The sequence below is a fragment of the Eriocheir sinensis genome, chromosome 18 (assembly GCF_024679095.1).
Source record: "Eriocheir sinensis breed Jianghai 21 chromosome 18, ASM2467909v1, whole genome shotgun sequence".
Classification (NCBI taxonomy): Eukaryota; Metazoa; Arthropoda; class Malacostraca; order Decapoda; family Varunidae; genus Eriocheir; species Eriocheir sinensis.
This window is the reverse complement of record NC_066526.1, coordinates 2,882,676-2,901,658: the sequence shown is the minus strand read 5'-3', so window position 1 is coordinate 2,901,658 and position 18,983 is coordinate 2,882,676. Positions and strand designations below refer to the sequence as shown.

The 18,983-nt window shown below is 43.5% G+C and overlaps 1 protein-coding gene across 5 annotated transcripts in view; it reads left to right on the top strand.

Annotated features, from left to right (window-relative positions):
- The window catches only part of LOC127000222 (hemicentin-2-like), a 301,496-nt gene that overhangs the window by 225,277 nt on the left and 57,236 nt on the right, over nt 1–18,983 (top strand). For 4 of the 5 annotated variants that reach the window (XM_050863645.1, XM_050863644.1, XM_050863646.1 and 1 more), the window contains one exon: nt 3,445–3,676. In XM_050863645.1, coding sequence (XP_050719602.1) covers nt 3,445–3,676 — 232 coding nt within the window. The remainder of the gene's footprint in view (nt 1–3,444; nt 3,677–18,983) is intronic. The other variant, XM_050863647.1, reaches the window with a different exon arrangement.

Here is an 18,983-nt window from a genome sequence, read left to right as displayed (position 1 = left end):
CCTAGACACCATTCAGTCATGCCACCTCATTCCCCATTCAGTACCGCAACTCTCCTTACTCACACTTCATATACTTTCATCGTGCATTCTCACTCCAGTCTCCTAGTCATGCTTCCTCATTCAACTGTTGCTCATTCATCACCATATATACAAACCGTCTCTTCTTTCCTTCTTCCTCTTTCTACTCTCTAACTCATATGTCTTCCCCCCTCATTCCAACACCTTACTATTCATACCATATATTGAAGAGCTGTTCCCTCCTCACATTTATCTTCCCCCCTCCCACATAAAGGCATTCCACCCTCGTCGGTACATCACAATCTCACACGCCTATCAACTCCCATTAAGCCTAACAACCTCCATTTATGAGCATAACGGCTTTCTCTATCTATCTATCTGTCGATCCATAAACACAGCAGGCTTCTCCCCTTTATACGTATTAACATTCTCTCACTTGTATCTCTCACGTTAACATACCCATAATATTACTGTATACATATATTACCATTCCCACCTCTATTTTCTTTTAGACAGTAGTGTTCTCAGATTGTTTTTTTTCCGATATTAGCTTCATCACATGTTGACATCCTATTAAACATGGTGTCATCTAAATATAGGTAGTTGTTTTTCTTTCGTATTCCGAGTTTTATGTTTTATGTTCTGTCATGCATCTCTCTTCCATACTCAAGTCCCTCTCACACAGTTCTTTCTTCAACGCAACAGTTCTTTCTTCAACTTCCATATATACACAACTCCCTCTCACAACTTCCATACACAGTTCCCTCTCACAACTTCCTTACACAACTCCCTCTCACAACTTCCATACACAACTCCCTCTCACAACTTCCATACACAACTCCCTCTCACAACTTCCATACACAACTCCCTCTCACAACTTCCTTACACAACTCCCTCTCACAACTTCCATACACAACTCCCTCTCACAACTTCCTTACACAACTCCCTCTCACAACTTCCATACACAACTCCCTCTCACAACTTCCATACACAACTCCCTCTCACAACTTCCATACACAGTTCCCTCTCACAACTTCCTTACACAACTCCCTCTCACAACTTCCATACACAACTCCCTCTCACAACTTCCATACACAACTCCCTCTCACAACTTCCATACACAACTCCCTCTCACAACTTCCATACACAGTTCCCTCTCACAACTTCCTTACACAACTCCCTCTCACAACTTCCATACACAACTCCCTCTCACAACTTCCATACACAACTCCCTCTCACAACTTCCATACACAGCTCTCTCTCACACAGTTCTTTCTTCAACGCATATTTCTCTCACACACACACACACATCTGCCTCCAGCGCACATCTTCTGACTCACATTTACCTCTCACACACCTCACTCCCACACACACCTTGCCAAACATTTCCCGCCCACAACACAACAGTTTCCTTCCACATTGTCGACTGAAGGGCTTATATCCACTCTATCCGCAGACAGTTCCATCCGCTTACTCTGCCTTCTCCTCTTCCTCCTCCTCCTCCTCCTGTTGCTCCATCATCCTTACAATTGTCTGGTAACCCTTTTATTTGTGATATCAAGAGCGTTGTTGTTATTATTATTCGTATTTTTGGTATTTATTATTATTATTATTATTATTATTATTATATTATTATTATTATTAGTAGTAGTTGTAGTAGTAGTAGTAGTAGTAGTAGTAGTAGTAGTAATAGCAGCTGAAGTGGTCGTAGTACTAGTAACAGTGGTATTGACAGTGTTACGGGTTGTTATAGACGTTACAAACAAACGTAACTAAAGTCTGTCCCTAAAGAGACAAACGCTCAATATCAGTCCTTCAACAAAACCATAATCGTTCGAGTGTTTTTCCCAGACCGTTTTTCTTCTCATCGCAAGTGCGTGCCATCATTACACGAACGACTGAGCATATAATACCTGGATTTGGAGAGTCGACCAGTAAAACCGTCCTTATAGCGACTATCAACATTAAAGCCGATGTCGTTGGTGGTGTCCTGAGTCACCTTGAAAAAGAGAACGTGTCCTCGAGGAACGCCTAGTTAGCGGTGCTTTGATGGGTTCACAGGACAGCCGTCATGTCCCCGCCGAGTCCTTTGCCAGCACGCACAACACATCTCTTAGCCGCTCTTGACCAGGACGGAACAACACCTCAGACTTCTCGCGGCCCTCAGAAAGACGTTGCTGTTATGTATTTTTAGCAATGACCATCGGAGTCTTGCAAAATTTATCCTCTCTCATATATTCCCCCCCCCCCTCACTCTCTCTCTCTCTCTCTCTCTCTCTCTCTCTCTCTCTCTCTCTCTCTCTCTCTCTCTCTCTCTCTCTCTCTCTCTCTCTCTCTCTCTCTCTCTCTCTCTCTCTCTCTCTCTCTCTCTCTCTCTCTCTCTCTCTCTCTCTCTCTCTCTCTCTCTCTCTCTCTCTCTCTCTCTCTCTCTCCTTTACATAATTATCTCCATGAGTGGAAAAAAATTAAGTTATGTGTTTTATAAGTAAACTCGCTTTCCTCTCCTTTTAAATATCTCAGACAGGTAGTAATGTGCGTTATTAAAGTTTTCTTAGGTACCATTTATCTTGTAATTATTTTCGTCTACAACTTTTATTGTTATTCCCTTCTCTGCACGAGGCAACAAATACTATGAAGTGCATATCTAAACTTGCTATCTTTTTGCACAGGGAATCATTATACACATTCATTGCTTCTCATGTAGGGCAGAATAGGTATTATCGTACAATTAAGCTTTTTATCACTCTGGTTTTGCGTAATAGGTATTATTACGTAAGTCATCAGTCTTTCAGGAACTTTAGAACAAACAAGAGCTATATTTCAAACCAGTGACTTATTCTGAAACAGGACGTGGATAGTATTCCTCTAAACTACAGACTCTTGAGCATAGGCGTATCAGTACATGAGCATTGCAATGTTTCTAGGAGCTATTCATCGAACTCATGGCTGCCAAGTAAATGAGATATTGTTACACATTCATGACGTTGGCGACCATTGAGCAGGAACAGAAAGCTGATAACGTATTTAAAAACTGTGTAGATGCCTGCATAGTGTACATTTAAGCTACTAACCAGAGTTCTATGCGTCTCCCGCTGTAGAGAAAAATTATATTTCCTTCACTGCTACGACCAGAAAAGGTGGAATTAGAGTGTTAAAGAAAGGAAAGGAAAGTGGGCAAGGGGGGAGAAGAATAGGTGATAAAGATAGGGTGAAATGGAAAGAAAAAGATGATAGCCTACATAATAAGGAGGGGGATAAGAGGTCAACATAGTAAATAGAGGGTGGAGTGAATAAAAGGAAAAAGGTAGCAAAACACGAAGGAAATTATGCTATTATGTAACTTTTAACTATACGTACTTACCCTATGTATACATGCATGTGTGTATAGCCGATAGAGTTTCTAGGAGCTTCTAAAACGAGCAAAAGTTTTCGACGCGCCTCCCGCAGGTCTCGTGGATCCGACACCGCGACCTGCACGTCCTCACCGTCAGCTCCTTCACCTTCACCAACGACGAGCGCTTCTCCGCCCACCGGGACTCGACCACCGGGGACTGGGTGTTGGTGCTGCGCCGCCCCCAGCCCTCCGACTCCGGCTACTACGAGTGCTCCATCTCCACCAAGCCCGTCACCGCCATCAGCGTCAAGCTCGACGTTGTGGGTGAGTACCTCGAGGCCTTAAGGGGAAAGGAAAGGACTGGTGGAGAGAGAGAGAGAGAGAGAGAGAGAGAGAGAGAGAGAGAGAGAGAGAGAGAGAGAGAGAGAGAGAGAGAGAGAGAGAGAGAGAGAGAGAGAGAGAAGGGAGAGAGAGTACTAGGAATGGTCTTCAGAGAGTTTGTTGATGTGGAGGAAAGGTCGCAACGTTGAGATGGAGGGGAAAGTATTAGTGCACGTAGGTGGACGGGGAAGAGAGTGAGTGTGTGGAAGAGAGGGAAGAAGATAAATTGAAAGAGAAAGAGGATACGCATGAAAACAATGATTAATAAGAAATGAGAGGGAAAGAAAAACGGTTGGACAAAAATAAAGGGGATTAGAGTGTTAGAGGAAGCGAAGGAAAGTATATTGAGGAGGAGAGGGTAGGCGATAAAGATAGAGATAAATGGAGAAGGAGGAAAATACATAAGAAAGACAGGGAGAATAGGCAAGTATAGTAAATGGAGGTAGTTGTTAATAAAAGGAATAATGTTAAAAAAAAACGAAATAAAGCATACTAAAAGGGAACACAAAGGCTCAAAGGCTTAACGATATGCAAGAATTGGTAATGAAGGAGTGACAGTAGGTAATATATGTTGCAACGGAGGTAATGGAGATGGAGAGGGGAGGTAGGTAGGTAGGCAGGGAGAAAGGAGGGAGGGAGGAGGAAGTGACGTTAGGAGGAAGGGCCACGTCACTGAAGGAAGGGGAGGGCGTGACGGCTCGTGCTAATATATGGAGTGATGGAGTGGAAGGAGGTGTCGGAGGGAGAGGGAAAGTGAAGGGAGGAGAGGTGGGAGCAGGATGATAATGAGGAGAGGAAGGGAGTGACAGGAAGAGAGAAAGGGAGAGAGGGGAGAGTGGCTATGGGGTACAGGTAGGGGAGGGAAGGAAAAGTAGAGCAAGTTGGCAGTTTCTAAGAGTGACAGGTTAGGAAAGAGTGGATAGGTCGATAGGTAGGTAAGGGGAAGGGAGTGTAAGGAGAGGAGGGGGGGGGTGAAATGGGATGAGGGAAAGGGAGGGTAAGAGAAGAAAGAGAGAGGTTGCGAGGCGTTCATAAGGGTGTTTTAGGTAAGAAGGAATAGATAGGAAGATAGAGAGAGAGGAAGGGAGATAAGGAAGGTTGTGATGAGGTAGGAAAGGAGGCATTGGGATGACAGGTGAGGCAGTTGACGGCTATGAAAGGCGTTGAGAGAGAGGGAGAGGGAGAGGGAGAGAGAGAGAGAGTGGGAGAGGGAGATGGAGAGGGAGAGGGAGATATCGTAAAACACATCCTTGGAGCTTTCGTTCACTTCACGTTCCCTTCCAGCCTGCTTGTAAAGAACCGCAAAAGTTATGAGAAGCGAGACACAGCGAAGCAGAAATAAAATTGAAAGAAAGATATATGACAGTGTAGTTAAAAAGGGAAGAAAGTGTGTGGAGGGAAGGAGTGTGTGTGTGTGTGTGTGTGTGCGTGTGTGTGTGTGTGTGTGTGTGTGTGTGTGTGTGTGTGTGTATGTGTGTGTGTACGTTTCTTTATGATTGCTTGTGCGTTTGTTATACTCTCTCTCTCTCTCTCTCTCTCTCTCTCTCTCTCTCTCTCTCTCTCTCTCTCTCTCTCTCTGTATATATTGATCATCTCTGACGTATGATTTATGTTTATTTTTCTTCTTCATCGTTTTTTCCTTTGTATATAAAATGTCTGATCAGAGAGAGAGAGAGAGAGAGAGAGAGAGAGAGAGAGAGAGAGAGAGGGAGAGGGAGATAAAGAGAGTCTGACAGGACTGATGGACAAGACACAAGACATATGAATAAAGATAAGAAAAAACATAGAGAAAACTAAAAAAAAAACAGTCAGGGAAAAAAAAAATCATCTCGTCATGTCTCGCTACCTTATAACACGGAGAGACAGAGAGACAGTGAGGCGGAGAGACAGCGAGTGAGGGAGTGAGAGAGTGAGTGGGTGAGAATTGGATCTGTAGATTTTTCTTCTAAGTCTTGCATTTCGACTTCAAGAACTTTTTTTTTTCGTTTTTTTTTTTTTCGTTTTTTTCTTTCTCACACCCGACAGCAATTACTCCTGAAAATTGCTAACTCGTATCGATCAAAGACGCGTAATGAACTAGTAAAGGGGGAGAGAGAGAGAGAGAGAGAGAGAGAGAGAGAGAGAGAGAGAGAGAGAGAGAGAGAGAGAGAGAGAGAGAGAGAGAGAGAGAGTCACTAATACACGTTTCCTCATTCATTTACATTTACACTTACATACATACACACATACATCCATATTCATACATACATACACACCTGCATACATAAACAGTCACAAACATATATACATACATACATATATCACTGTAAAGACTATAACATATTAATTTCTCTCTCTAGCAGTAGAAAGAAAAACACCCACCGCTCGATCCAACACACACACACACACACACACACACACACACACACACACACACACACACACACACACACACACACAGAGGATTGCAGAGTGGAAGTGAATAATTAAAAAGCATAACACAAAGATCCCCGTGAGACGTTTAGCTATTTATTCCGTTCTGGCGCGCTGAATAATCCTTCGGGAGGCGAGGAACGGCGTTGGGGGGGCGGCGGGATGGGGGGCGGGTGGGTAAGCGTGAGGGATGATGCATAATGGACCGGAATGAATAGGGAGACGCCCCGGGTTAGGGAAATAAATGAGTTCGTATTTCACTCTCTCAACCGCTTCGAGTGTACGGGGGAGGAATTAAAGAGGGGAGTAAAGAGAGGGATTACCGGAGGGCTGTCCATGGCGGGTTTGGAAGGTGTTTGCTGGGAGTCTTATATGGGCATGGTAGTGAAGGTGCGTGGTGAGGGTGTGCTTAAATAAATGGGGTGTAGTGCTATGTGTAGGAGAGTAGTGTAGGGTGTAGGAGTGTGTGTTTTTTCATGTGGGTTTAGCAGTTAAGGTATACGGCGAGAGTGTGATTAAAGAAGAGGTTTAGCGATACAGTGAGGCGTGTTAATGAAGTTACGACGATGGAGTATGTCTGCGTATGTTTCTATGAGGGCTTAGCAGTGGAGGGGTACAGTGTTTTTTGTTTGTGTGTGTGTGTGTGTGTGTGTGTGTGTGTGTGTGTGTGTGTGGGCCTAGCAGTGAAGGTATACGGTGAGGGTGTGCTTAAAGGGATGGGGTGGAACGGAGCAGTGAGGCGTGGCAGTGAAGTTACGAGGAAGGAGTACGTCTGTGTTTTCTTCTGTTCTCGCATGTCTTCTTCTTACCCCTCACCACAAAGAGGGCGATAACTCTGCTTCCTATTATTATAACGCTCTTACTTGTGATATCTTAAGAATGATAGCTTGATTATAGTCTGACTCTTGGGACCACTATATATAAAAGGTTTGATATGCTTAAGATGATAATGTAATAAGCACAACTATACAGTGAAGAAACCTGTTGAAGAGCTAAAGCAGAGAACATTCCAAAGTCAAGACGTACATTGAAAATACTAATAAAGAATCAAATAATAGAAAAGTTGCCTGATTTGAAAAAAGAAGCGGACTTAGACGTGTGACCAGCCGTGCTCAGCGAAGGGGAAGTCCGCCCCCGCGTCCTCACAGCAGCCTCGTCAGGACTCACGACGCGTAGTTTTTGCCAAGGCGGTGACGTTTGGGGTGCAGGTGAGGGTCAGCGGGGACGGGTCACGTAAAGAGGCTGTCATGTGTGCAGTGAGGCGCGAGGATGGTGCGGCCGCGGGGGAGGCGATGGCTCGTGGCTGTGTGGCAAGACGTGGCTCGCGCCCGTCTTGCTGAAAGGCTTGGGTCCGACGCTGAAGGGTTTTGGAGTTAAGTGTTGCATAACGTGTGTCCTGATGTTATAACTTTGCGTCTTATGGCCATTCCACTAAAACGATTATATTTGCCCGACTCAGTAAGTATATATGGGAATAATCTATTTGCTTATTCATACTATTATTGGAACGACAAGTAAGAGACCAAGTTATAGCTGTAAAATTTGCCGTTTCTGTGAATACATTCTCCACGAAATTCTCCTTTTGTCACAGGATACAGTTAAGATATTTTAAAGAAAATCCCTTTGGTCATAGATTCTAACTACGGAGATATTTTACGTCCTCCGAGTTTTGCCGTTCCTTTCTTCGATAAACGGATGGCGTGAAGCGACAAGCCTCTTACAGCTGGACAGACCGCTCGAGCTGCATACGAGGTGAAGGTTTGCCAATGTGCTGGCTTGCCCTTGTGCCTCTTAACATCTATCAGCTTTGGCCACCATCAGAGAGGTAGATAGATAGATAGAGGGGTAGAGAGAGAATCACGTCATAAGTCACAAGTAAAGCGGGTTAAGCGTATAGATAAAACCACTTACAGGCTTAACCGTACACAACCAACATCGTATTCAGCAGCCCCGACAGTCACGAGGGAGCTAAAAGTAGCATGACCAGCACAAAACGTCCAGACATAACCACGCACAGCCTCTCCCTTGCACCTCAAAAAACGTAGCAGCTGGGACCGACCGCATCAGGAGAAAGAAAAACGCTAGGAAAGGTTAAGTTACGTAAAGATCAGGGCGAGTTTGGAGGACGAGCCGTGTCAGGTGGGGAGAGGAAGCGCCATCTAGCGTCATGTTGGAAGTTTTGCTCTATTCAGGCGGACAGTCGTGACCGCGAAGTCGGGTCAAGTTAGCATGTAAGCGTCTGTCGAGCTCACCAGGGGCGGCTCACGCGGACGAGGCCTGCACCTGCCCGGGTCGTGTTCCAGACAAAATATTTAAAACTGCTGTATGTAGGAAGTCCCCAGCGGCGCACCTGAATTTTTACGTAAATGAATTTAGATCCAGGTAGGCTATGTAAAATGACGGGAGGAAAAAGCCGGTTGTAAGCCGCTCAGAAAAAGAGAAAACAAACAAAAAAACACAGGAAAGAGTGTATTTCATTTAGTGCTGCGAGTGTTTTAATTTAAATGGAACCGTTTTTTGTATTTCGTGGGCCTCTGTTGCACTCTTTACTTAGAAAATTACTTACCTGGCAAAACTAAACAAATCATCCATTTACGTTAGCATGTGATACCATTAAGTTTCTTTGTCGTTTGTTGTATATGGAATCGCTCTGTTCTTCACCTGAATGTTGATATAACTCGGTACTACGTTGCTCTCTTTCCTTTCAAAATCACTTACCTAGCAAAAATAGTCTTGTAAGTGACAGATGTCGTCCTGTACTCAAATTCAGATGCCTAAACGTTTAACTCGACCTATTTTGCGACCTTCTTTACTCTTTGCTTTATATGAAAAACCATCTCTGACTGCAGTTGACTTTTCAAAGGCCTCAATAGCCTACTCACTTGAACTCACTTACCTAGGAAAAACAAACTTGTAAGCGGCAAATATCGTCCATCAGCCAAGTTAACATGTGATAACCATGAACTCGACCTCTCTCTCGACCATCAGTGCTGTTTGCCTTATCTGGAAACACTATCTTCGCTTGACTACAGGCAGGAATTTGTAGCTTCTTGCGCCTCCGTACACGCGCCCTGATTGCTTGCTTGTCCAGATCCTTTTCATCCTCGAGTCTTTTGCCTCCGCGACAAAACACTTCTGAAGGCTCGGCGCTCCTCAGTGTTGCTTGTTCCTCTTTGCTCTATTCTTTCGCTTCCTACTTCTAATGCTTGTTTATTCCTCCTCTTTTTTACTTTATCTTTCTCCTCCTCCTCCTTACCCTCCTTTCTCCTTCCTTTCCGATATTTGTTTTCCTTGTTTTTCTTCTTTCTCCTTATTAATATTTTTCTTTACATAGTTTTTAATCTTGTTTTGGGGGGCTTTTTTTCTCAATCCTCCTCCTCTTTATCCTCCTTTTCCCTTCCTCCTCTTCATTATCCTTCTTTCTCCTTCTTTTGTGATTTTTGTTTTCCTCAATCTTCTTCCCCGTCCTTTCAATATTCATTTTTTTTCTTTCGGGTTTTCTTATTCCTCCTCCTTCTTCCGCTCCTTTTTCCCTCCCTTGTTAAGTTTGTTTTCTTCATATTCTCCTTCACATCAATATACTTTTTTTTTTCTCTTATTCATCTTTTTTTTTGTTCTCGCTCTTGTTCTCATTCTTACCCCTCTTGTTGATTTTGTTTTTCTTCTTCTTCTTCTACTCCCCTCCTCCCGTTCTTTTTTCTTTCATTTCTCTTTCGTTCGAGTTTTATTTCTGGTCCATCAATAAGTTCTTTTTCTCCTTTCTTTCCAATCTCTCACCCGAGTTTATCTTGAAGTGCTGTTGTGACTCTCTCTCTCTCTCTCTCTCTCTCTCTCTCTCTCTCTCTCTCTCTCTCTCTCTCTCTCTCTCTCTCTCTCTCTCTCTCTCTCTCTCTCTCTCTCTCTCTCTCTCTCTCTCTCTCTCTCTCTCTCTCTCTCTATATATATATATATATATATATATATATATATATATATATATATATATATATATATATATATATATATATATATCTCTCTCTCTCTCTCTCTCTCTCTCTCTCTCTCTCTCCGTGTGTCTTTGTCTGTTCGTCTCTCTGCCGTGTCCTTTTTGTCCGACTGTGTACCTCTCTTTCTCTCTTTCTTTCTTTCTTTTATTGTTTATTTCGTTGCAAATGGGCTTTGTAGTGTGTGTGTGTGTGTGTGTGTGTGTGTGTGTGTGTGTGTGTGTGTGTGTGTGTGTGTGTGTGTGTGTGTGTGTGTGTGTGCACGTGTGTGTGTTACTCTAACATATTCCATTCTTTTTTATCGGCGTCGCAGACGCCGAACAACAGATTGTCCATCTTCTTAGTGTTGTTGTTGTTCTCTTCAAGTTGTTTTCCTGGCTTACCCATGCATTGTAGACATGACATTGTATAATAACATTTGTTAGCCCTGATGAACCCTACAACATGGCATTATAAACAAAGTCAGCTGTTTCTTTTTTCTTTACGTCTTTGCTTATGGCGCCGGTAGGCCTTCATAGTAGGGCCTGATGGTCGGCCCCAGCCCGTTGTGGCGCAGGCATGAGTTTATAGTGGCGCCATCTTTACTTTTCAGCCTTTTCCATTTTAGACCCCTAGTTGCAAAACATAAATTATTGGGGGGGTGCAACGCCGATCTAGCACAGTTTGTGTGCTATTAATACATGCTTTATCGCTTTTTTAGTATATCAATATGTACCTATCTTTAGCTACCTGCCTACTTACCTACCTACCTACTTACTTAACTCATTACCTCTATATCCAACCATCTATATGTCTATTCTATATATATCCATCTACATATATCTATCTATGTTTTTTAATGTAATCTTTATTTTCTGCATACCAAATTTGCTTCCAGTCTTTGCATATATTCATTTCCTGTTTATCAAATTTGCCTTCACTCTTTACCAGCCTCTCACTTTCCATCAGCACATCTTCAACATTTCTTCCCGGTTTTCCTTTCCGTGCCTCTGCTTCCCTCGCCGGCCCTTGACCTCACCAATTCTTTAAGCCCTCCGGCACACGTCCCCTCCCTTTACGTGCTTACCTCGGGCTCAGTCTCGGGATTTCACGTGCGAGGGGAGAAATGAAACCAGAGAGAGCAGGGGCCTTGCTGATTGGCGGATGTACTACTTAGGGAGCAGGAGAGGGGAGAAGGAGGAGGAGGACGAGGACGAGGAGGACGAGATGAGAACGAGAAGGAGAAAGAACAGAAGGACGAAGAGAAGTAAAAACAGAAAGACGAGGAAGAAGAGAACAGGAGAACGAGGAGAAAGAAAAGGAGGTTAAGAAGGAAAAGGAAAAGGAGGAGGAAGAGGACGAGGAATAGGAGGAGGAAGAAGTCTGCAAGTAGTAAAGTATGAAATATATAGTGGTAGAAGGAACTGCATAGGTCAAATAAATAGTGTGAAACAGAAGTTAATCTACCACTCAGCTGTGCGAAAAAGGAAGGAGAAGTAAGAGAAAGCACTGAGCAGCCAGGCGGAGAGTCGAAATAGAAAAGGGTTGCGGCGGTAAGGAGTACAGGAAAGGTTAGAGAACGGATTTGCAGTTAGCAGAGAAGGGGAAGAAATTGAGGTGCTTGTATTGGATTTGCCCGGATGAAGGTTCAGCTTGTATGTACTTAGAAGAGGCAAGAGGGAGAGACGTGAAATTTGCTTGAGAAAAATACTGGTAGGGAAAATAAATAGAACGCAGCATAGTACTCATTGCGAAGGGTAAAAATAGACAGAAAGGTAATACAAGAGGGAGGAAAAAGGGGAAAGGAAGAGAGGAGGAGAGGAGAGAAAGGAGGGTGACGAAGGGTAGCGGTGGAGGCGTGTTGAAGAGACAGGGAGGACGGAGAAGTACAGGAGGGAGGAGACTAATTGGGAAGGGGAGAAGGAGAGGTAAATGAAGGTAATTGTAGAAGGTAGTTAGTGAGGTCAGGAGGGAAAGGAGGGGATTAAGTAGTTGGGGAGACGCTGAATAGGGAGAAAGAGGGTTAAAGACGGTATAGGAAGACCAGAAGGTAGGAGGTAGGAGGAGGCTTAATGTAACTAGGAGAAGAAAGAGGGGTGGATGAAAGGTACTGAGACTGAGGAGGGAAAGTCAGGGAAGGGAATTGTTGAGGCCTGTATAGAAGGGAAGAGCGGATAGGTGAGTACGGAAACAGAATGCTGAATGTGATTAAGAGAAGGGAGATTAGGGAGAACGAACGAGTGAAGGGAGAAACAGAATGCTGAATTGTGATTGAGAGAAGGGAGATTAGGGAGAATGAACGAGTGAAGGGAGTGGTCGAGGCGTGTTTAAGAAAGAAGGGAAGAGGCGAAAAGGTAATAGGCTAAATGTGACTGGAAAAAGGAGATAAATTAGGCAGAGGGAGTGAAGAGAGTTGTCGAGGTATGTTTAGAAGGGAAGGGAGGAGGCGAGGAGGTAGAATAGAAGGCTGAATGTGACCAGGAGAAGGGATGGAGTTAGATGGGGAGAGGGAATTAGTGAAGGGCGAGAAGGGAGTGGTAGAGACATGTTTAGGAAGGAAGGGAGGAGGTGAGAAGGTCGTCGAAAGGGGAGTAAAAGTTTTAGAAGTAAGAAAAGGAAACCCTGAAACAGATTTACCAGCATTAAGTCTTCAACGAGGAAGGCGACACCGCAAGAAAAAGAAATACGACGCTGAGTGAAAAAAAAATTCGTAATGCAAAAAAAGTAAATAAAGAGGAATGGATAAAACTGGAAAAAAAGAGACAGAAAAAACGGTGACACCAGAAAAAAAGAAGACGAGACGACGTTGAGTAAAAAAAAAATAAAGCAAAAAAAGTAAAATAAAGATAAAGCTGAAGAAAAGTGAGAAAGAGAAGAAGACAAGAACAGGGGGAAAAAACGACGATGAGGAAAATAACGTACACCAAATAAATAAAACAAAAAAAGGAATGAATACAACTGAAGAAAAGAAGAAAAGAAACAAGGAAAGCAGGAGACGATTGGAGAGGACAGGTGGGGAAAAGGGGATATCCGGTAAGGTAAGAAAATGTGTGGGAGGCTGGGAAGTAAAGGAGCCAGGTAGGGAAGAGGAAGAGGAGGAGGAGGAGGGGACACGTGAATGGAAGGGCCAATTTGGAGGTACCAGTAAGAGGAAGTTGGGAGGGAAGGGAGGGGGGAGAGGGAGGCAGCAGGGAAAGGGGACTAGGAGTGGGCAGAATGAGAGAGAGAAGAGATGAGAAGGGGGTAGGTACGGGGAAGCATGTAAGCGAGAAAGGAAAGGACTGGGATGGGGGCGGCATGGAAGGGAAGGAAGGGGGAAGGGAAAGGGGAAGGGAAGGGGGAAGGGAGAGAGCAGTATGTAAAATTAAGATGACGGAGAAAAGGAAGAGAAGAAGGGAAGGCAGGGGAATGGGAGGTAGAATCATGAAAGGGAGAGGGGAAGTCAGTGGGGGAGGGAGAGGGAAAAGAAGGAGGGAACCAATTTTCGTTAGTTACCAAAGTTCTCCAAGATGTAAGCCAAGTCCGGACCTCATTCATAATTTACGGTTCCTCAGAGACCGAGCCAAGTAGCGCGGCCCCCGGGGACCCGCCGCCGGCCACTCGAATCAGCCCAGAAAAGTCCGAGTTTCCAGCGGCCCCTCGAGGACCTTGACGGGGTCATCTGCCCTTTAGAAGTCAATGAGGGATCTAGTAATTCCTGAAAGCCCCATAAGGTTACATAAACGTCTGCGGTATATAGGACCCATGTTATACCTTTGAATCCTCTCGGTGTGGCTGTCTTTAAGAAGCCACATTGGCCTCATCGAGGCCTATAGTTAATTGGTGTTTCTTGAAGCTCACTGAAGTCGAGTAACTTCTCAAAGGCCTCATGACGCCTCTGTAAGCACATCTCATTACAAGCTCAAGAGCAAAACAAATACACAGAAAGGACCGCTAAGCACTGTTCCCCAAGCACAAGACAAGAATATTTCAGAGATTTTTCGTCTAACTGTGAGCCGAAAGAGTGTCTTCATACTCAACTCCTGAAGGTGTTCAAGTATTAGGAAAGAGGAAAAACAGACAGAGGAAGTTATTATAAAGTTCATCAGGGACATATGGAAGAACAAAACCATTGGTTAACTCTTGCATCAGGAATTCGGACAGCATAGAAGTGTCCAGCGAGACCGTGAGAGGAGTGAAAGCATGCAGTTACCAAGCTCAGAATAACAATGAGCATGAAAATAGCGATAAAAGATAGAGAAGGAACATAAGAGATATATTGTTTTTATTAATGAAGCATATGGACTATGTTGTAGAGCCTCAGACAGCCTCATCGTCAAAGGATGTCCTTCAGATCCCAATCATATCCCACGAAGCCGCCTCAGAAGTCTCAAAAAGTCCCAGAAGGCATCTAGAAGGGCCTCGAGTTCCCCGTCGGCCCCTGGGAGTGGGCGGCCCGCGGCGAGGCTTCTGTTGCCGCCTCCCCCCCCCCGCTCCGCAGTGGGTCTGGCCTGCTGGATTTCATGACTAGAATCAGTAATAGTGTTTTGGCCCAGGAGGCGCCCGAAACTTTGAGGGCATTGTGTGTGTGTGTGTGTGTGTGTGTGTGTGTGTGTGTGTGTGTGTGTGTGTGTGTGTGTGTGTGTCCTTCACGTAGTTGTTATCCTCTACGTCGCTGCCATTACCGTTCTCCTCCTCCTCCTCTTCCTCCTCCTCCTCCTCGTCTCCTCCTCCTCCTCCTCCTCCTCCTCCTCCTCCTCCTCGTCTCGTCCTCCTCCTCCTCCTCCTTGTCCTTCTCTTTCACATCACCTTTATTCTCGTCTGTCTCTCTCTTCATTCGTGTGTGTGTGTGTGTGTGTGTGTGTGTGTGTGTGTGTGTGTGTGTGTGTGTGTGTGTGTGTGTGTGTGTGTGTTTACCATTGTCGTTCTGAAAAGCTGCGTCCTCTTTTTTCACCGTCGTCATCGTCGTGGGCGTCGTTATCGTGTCTGTCTCCCCGCCGCGGCGTGTATGGGCCGTAATGAGGGACGGCCGATGAGGAGGGACAACAAACACGGTGATTAGGAAACAGAGGGCGGCAGAAAAAGGAAAAGAAAGGGCGAGGACTGGTAGTTTAGTTTAACAAGGTGTGGGTAAATAGGAGGGATAGTGGAACAAGAGGAAGGAGGGGCAAGAAGGGACATTTAGTAAGTAGGACAAACACTAGAGATGGAATGATTGAAGGACTTAAAGAATGGAGGGGAAGATAGAAATGAAAATAGTCGAATAGAAGAAAGAATTGCTATACAGAAAATAAGCATGAACAAATCGATGGGCAGGAGGTAAGAAGGTATTGTCAATATAAATAAAGAAAATACAGAGGGAAGGAAGGAAGGGAGAAAGTGAATAAGAGAAAGAAGACAGAAAGGACATTATGGGCAGTAAGGAAGGGAAGTGAATGAATGCAGTAAAGAATGACAGAAAGAAACGAAAATAGAACGGAAGAGAAGGAATATAAGGGAATGATAGAACAAGGAACATAAAGCAATTGTAGGAAGATGGAAGGAAGGAAGAAAACAGAAAGGAGGAAGACAGGAAAAGGAAGGGAAGGAACTAAGTTAAGAACGTGAATGAACGAAGGAAGAAAGGGAAACAATTGACTAATAGGAAGCAAGAGAAAGGTGAAGAAAAAAAAGCAGTTAAAGATAGAAGGGAAGAAAGACAAGAAAGAAGAAAAAGAAGGAAGAGAAAAGAGAAAATAAGAAAATATATGAAAATGGCCGACAGATATGAGGCCAGTGTAGAAAGCAAAAAAGAAGGAAAGGAAAACAGGAAAGGGAAGAAGATAGAGAGGAAGGAACAGAGGGGAAAGGATGAATAATAAACGGCCAGAGAAGTAAGAAGGGAAGGGAGAAAGACTTGAGCAAATAGAGGGGAATGGATGACGAATATGAAGATAAAGAAAGCGAAAGAAGACAGAAAAAGATAAAGAGAGGAGTTGAGAAGAAAAAAGGGAAGGTTGACAGAAAAAAAGAGAAGCAGAGGATGGATGGAGGGAACGGAAGAGAAGGGATGATAAGAGGCAACCAGCGTAGTAAGAAAAAACGAAGAAAGACAAAAAAGAAGGGAGAAGTGAATAGGGGACAGATGGGCGGCCAGTTAAGAAAGAAAGAAGGGAAGGAAGACATAAAGAATTGAAAGGAGAAAGAAATGGAAAGAAGACAGGAAAGGAGAGAAGTTGAAGAAAAAGAAGATATGGAAGAAAAACAAAAATGAAAAAAAAGGAAGAGAAATGGAAGAAAATTTAATGGAAAAGAAATCGAAGAAAAGACGAGAAATGGAAGAAGAAAGAACGGGAAATAAAACAAAGAAGAAAGTAGAAAAAGAAGAGAAATGGAAGAAAAATAAATTGAAAAAAAAGAATCGAATCGAAAATGAAAGAAAAAGAAATGGAAGAAGATATGGATGAAGACAAAAGAAATGGAAAGAAGACAGGAAAGAAGAGAGAAAGAGACAAAAGAAGGAATGGAGGGGAGCAGGTGATAAACAGGCGGGCGGCGCGGGGTCCCTGTTGCCTATGCCTGGTGCGGGCCTGAAATATGTATCGATGGCTAGTCCCAGGCCGCGGCGGTACCGTAATAGGTGTAGGGAGCGCCGGGCATCGGACAAAGGGCCTTGGACCGCTCCCCTATGTCCCCCTCGGCCTCCCCCTTCCCTTACACCTTAATTTGTCTTCGGCTCATGGTTTCTCTTTCCCTTTCTCCTCCCTTTTCTTCCCTTTCTTTCTTTTCCCTCCATGATTAATATTCCCTTCCCATTCTTTACTCCCTTTTCTTACCCCTTCACTCTGCCTTGTTTACATTGATTCTCTTCCCTTTCTCTCCCCTTTTGTTCCCTTTCTTCCTTTTTCCCCCACGATTAATATTCCCTCCCCTTTCTTTACCTCTTTCTTACCCTTATACTTTGCCTTCTTTACCTTTATCCTCTTCTCTTTCCCTTCCCTTTTTATCCCTTTTATCTACCATTTTCTATCATAATAATCTACCTTTACCTTGCTTATTATTCCCTTCCCTTTCATCTGTACCGTTATCCCTTTTGTCTACCCATTTACCTCTTATACCTTTACTTTGTTTATATTCTCTCCCCTTTATTTATCCTTCTCTTCCCTTTCCTTATTTTCTCCATATTTATTTACTTCGTCTTCTGCACCTTCCATCTCTTCCTTGTGTCTCTCCTTGTCTCCCTTTAATTTTTCCTTTCTCTTTTCTCTTTCCTTAAGTTTGTGTCCACTTGGCTTATCGTTTCTCTTTTCCCTTTATGCCATGATCTCGCTTCTCTTCCCTTTTGCTTCCCTTTGTCTCCTCACCCTTACTCCTCTCCCCTTATTTCATTATCTTCTCCCCCTCTCCTTTGTTTCCATTTGTGTCTTATCCTATCTTGCCCTTTATCCCTTTTTTTGTCTCTTTTACTTAACTTCTCTTCCCTTTATCTTCTGTTTTTCGTTTTCATGTCTTTTCTGCGACTTTCCTTTTTTTCTTTTCCTCCGTGGTTACCTTTTCTCTCCTTTCTGCCTTTACATTCAAATACCTTACTTCTCTTTTCTTTCTTGTCTTCCCCTCTTTACTTTCTCTTTTCTCTTTTACTTTCTTTTACTAATTCCCTTTCCTTAGACGGTGTTTCACTTTTTACACTTTTTCTTTCCCTCTATATTCCTTTTCCTAATTTTGTTTATCACCCCTTCCTCCTCTTTCGTCTTATTCTCCTCCCCTCGGTTTTCTTTCCTCTTTTTTATCTTTCTTGTTTATCACTTCCAAGTTTCTTCTGTTTCTCTCGCTTTATCTCTTCTTTCTTCTTGTTGCACCTCTTATCCTTTATTTCTTTCGCGTCGGTCTCACTTTTCTCCTTACCATTTATCTCATTTAGCTCTCCACTCTCTCCCCCATTTTCTTTCTTATTTACGTTTTCTTTCAAGTCACACGAGGGAGAAAATGGCTTACCCGAGAATGGGATGATTTTACCTGTGTCCTTATTTTCCCTTTTACCTTTTTTATTTTACTTTGCCTCCACATTCCCCTTCTCTTCTCTCCTTCCTTTTCTTCTACCATTGTTGTATCATGTTCCTTTTTCCCCTCCAACCTTCCCCTCCTCTCCCCTCCACTCCTGTTTCCTCCCCTTCACCTCACATTTATTTTCCTCTTCCGCTTCAGCCTTACTTTTTTATCCCCTCCAATTAACTTTTTGTCCAACTTTTTGCCTGTTCTCTTACCCTTCTTTATCGCCTGGCCTTCTCTCCCTCTCCTAATGTTTTTTTTTCTTGTTTTTTTTTTTTTGCTAGTCATTTTCGCTCTTGCCTCTTGTCTCTTTCCACTTCTTATTTATCCTTTTCTATTTATCATTATTTTTTATCTATTTATTCCTTTTATCTGCCTTCCCTGTCCTCTACCTCTCCCCATTTCCCTTTTTCTATCATTTACCCATTTTCTTTCCTTCTACCTCACTTTTTTTGTCTCCTCACTTTCCCCTTTCTGTTTTGTCAATCATCATTATTCATATTTCCTCATTTCCCTTCTGTGCCTTTTGTGTTCTCTGCGTCTCGTTATTTCTCTTTTCCTACCCTTCACCTTATTTTCTTTTCTTCTACTTCAACTACTTTCCCTCCTCACCTTTCCCGTTCCTTTTATCTCAATCATCTTTATTCTTATTTCCTCGTTTCCTTTCACTGCCTTCTGTGCCCTTCTCTATCTCCTCCTGTTTCTCTTTTCTTATCCATAGCCCTTTTCTTTCTTTCTACTTCTACTTCTTCCTCTCCTCGGCTTCCTCCATTTTTATCAATTACGTTTATATTTATCTGCTCATTCATCTTTTCTGCCTTCTGCGTCTTTCTCTACCTCTCCCCCATCCCTTTTCCCATCCTTTCATC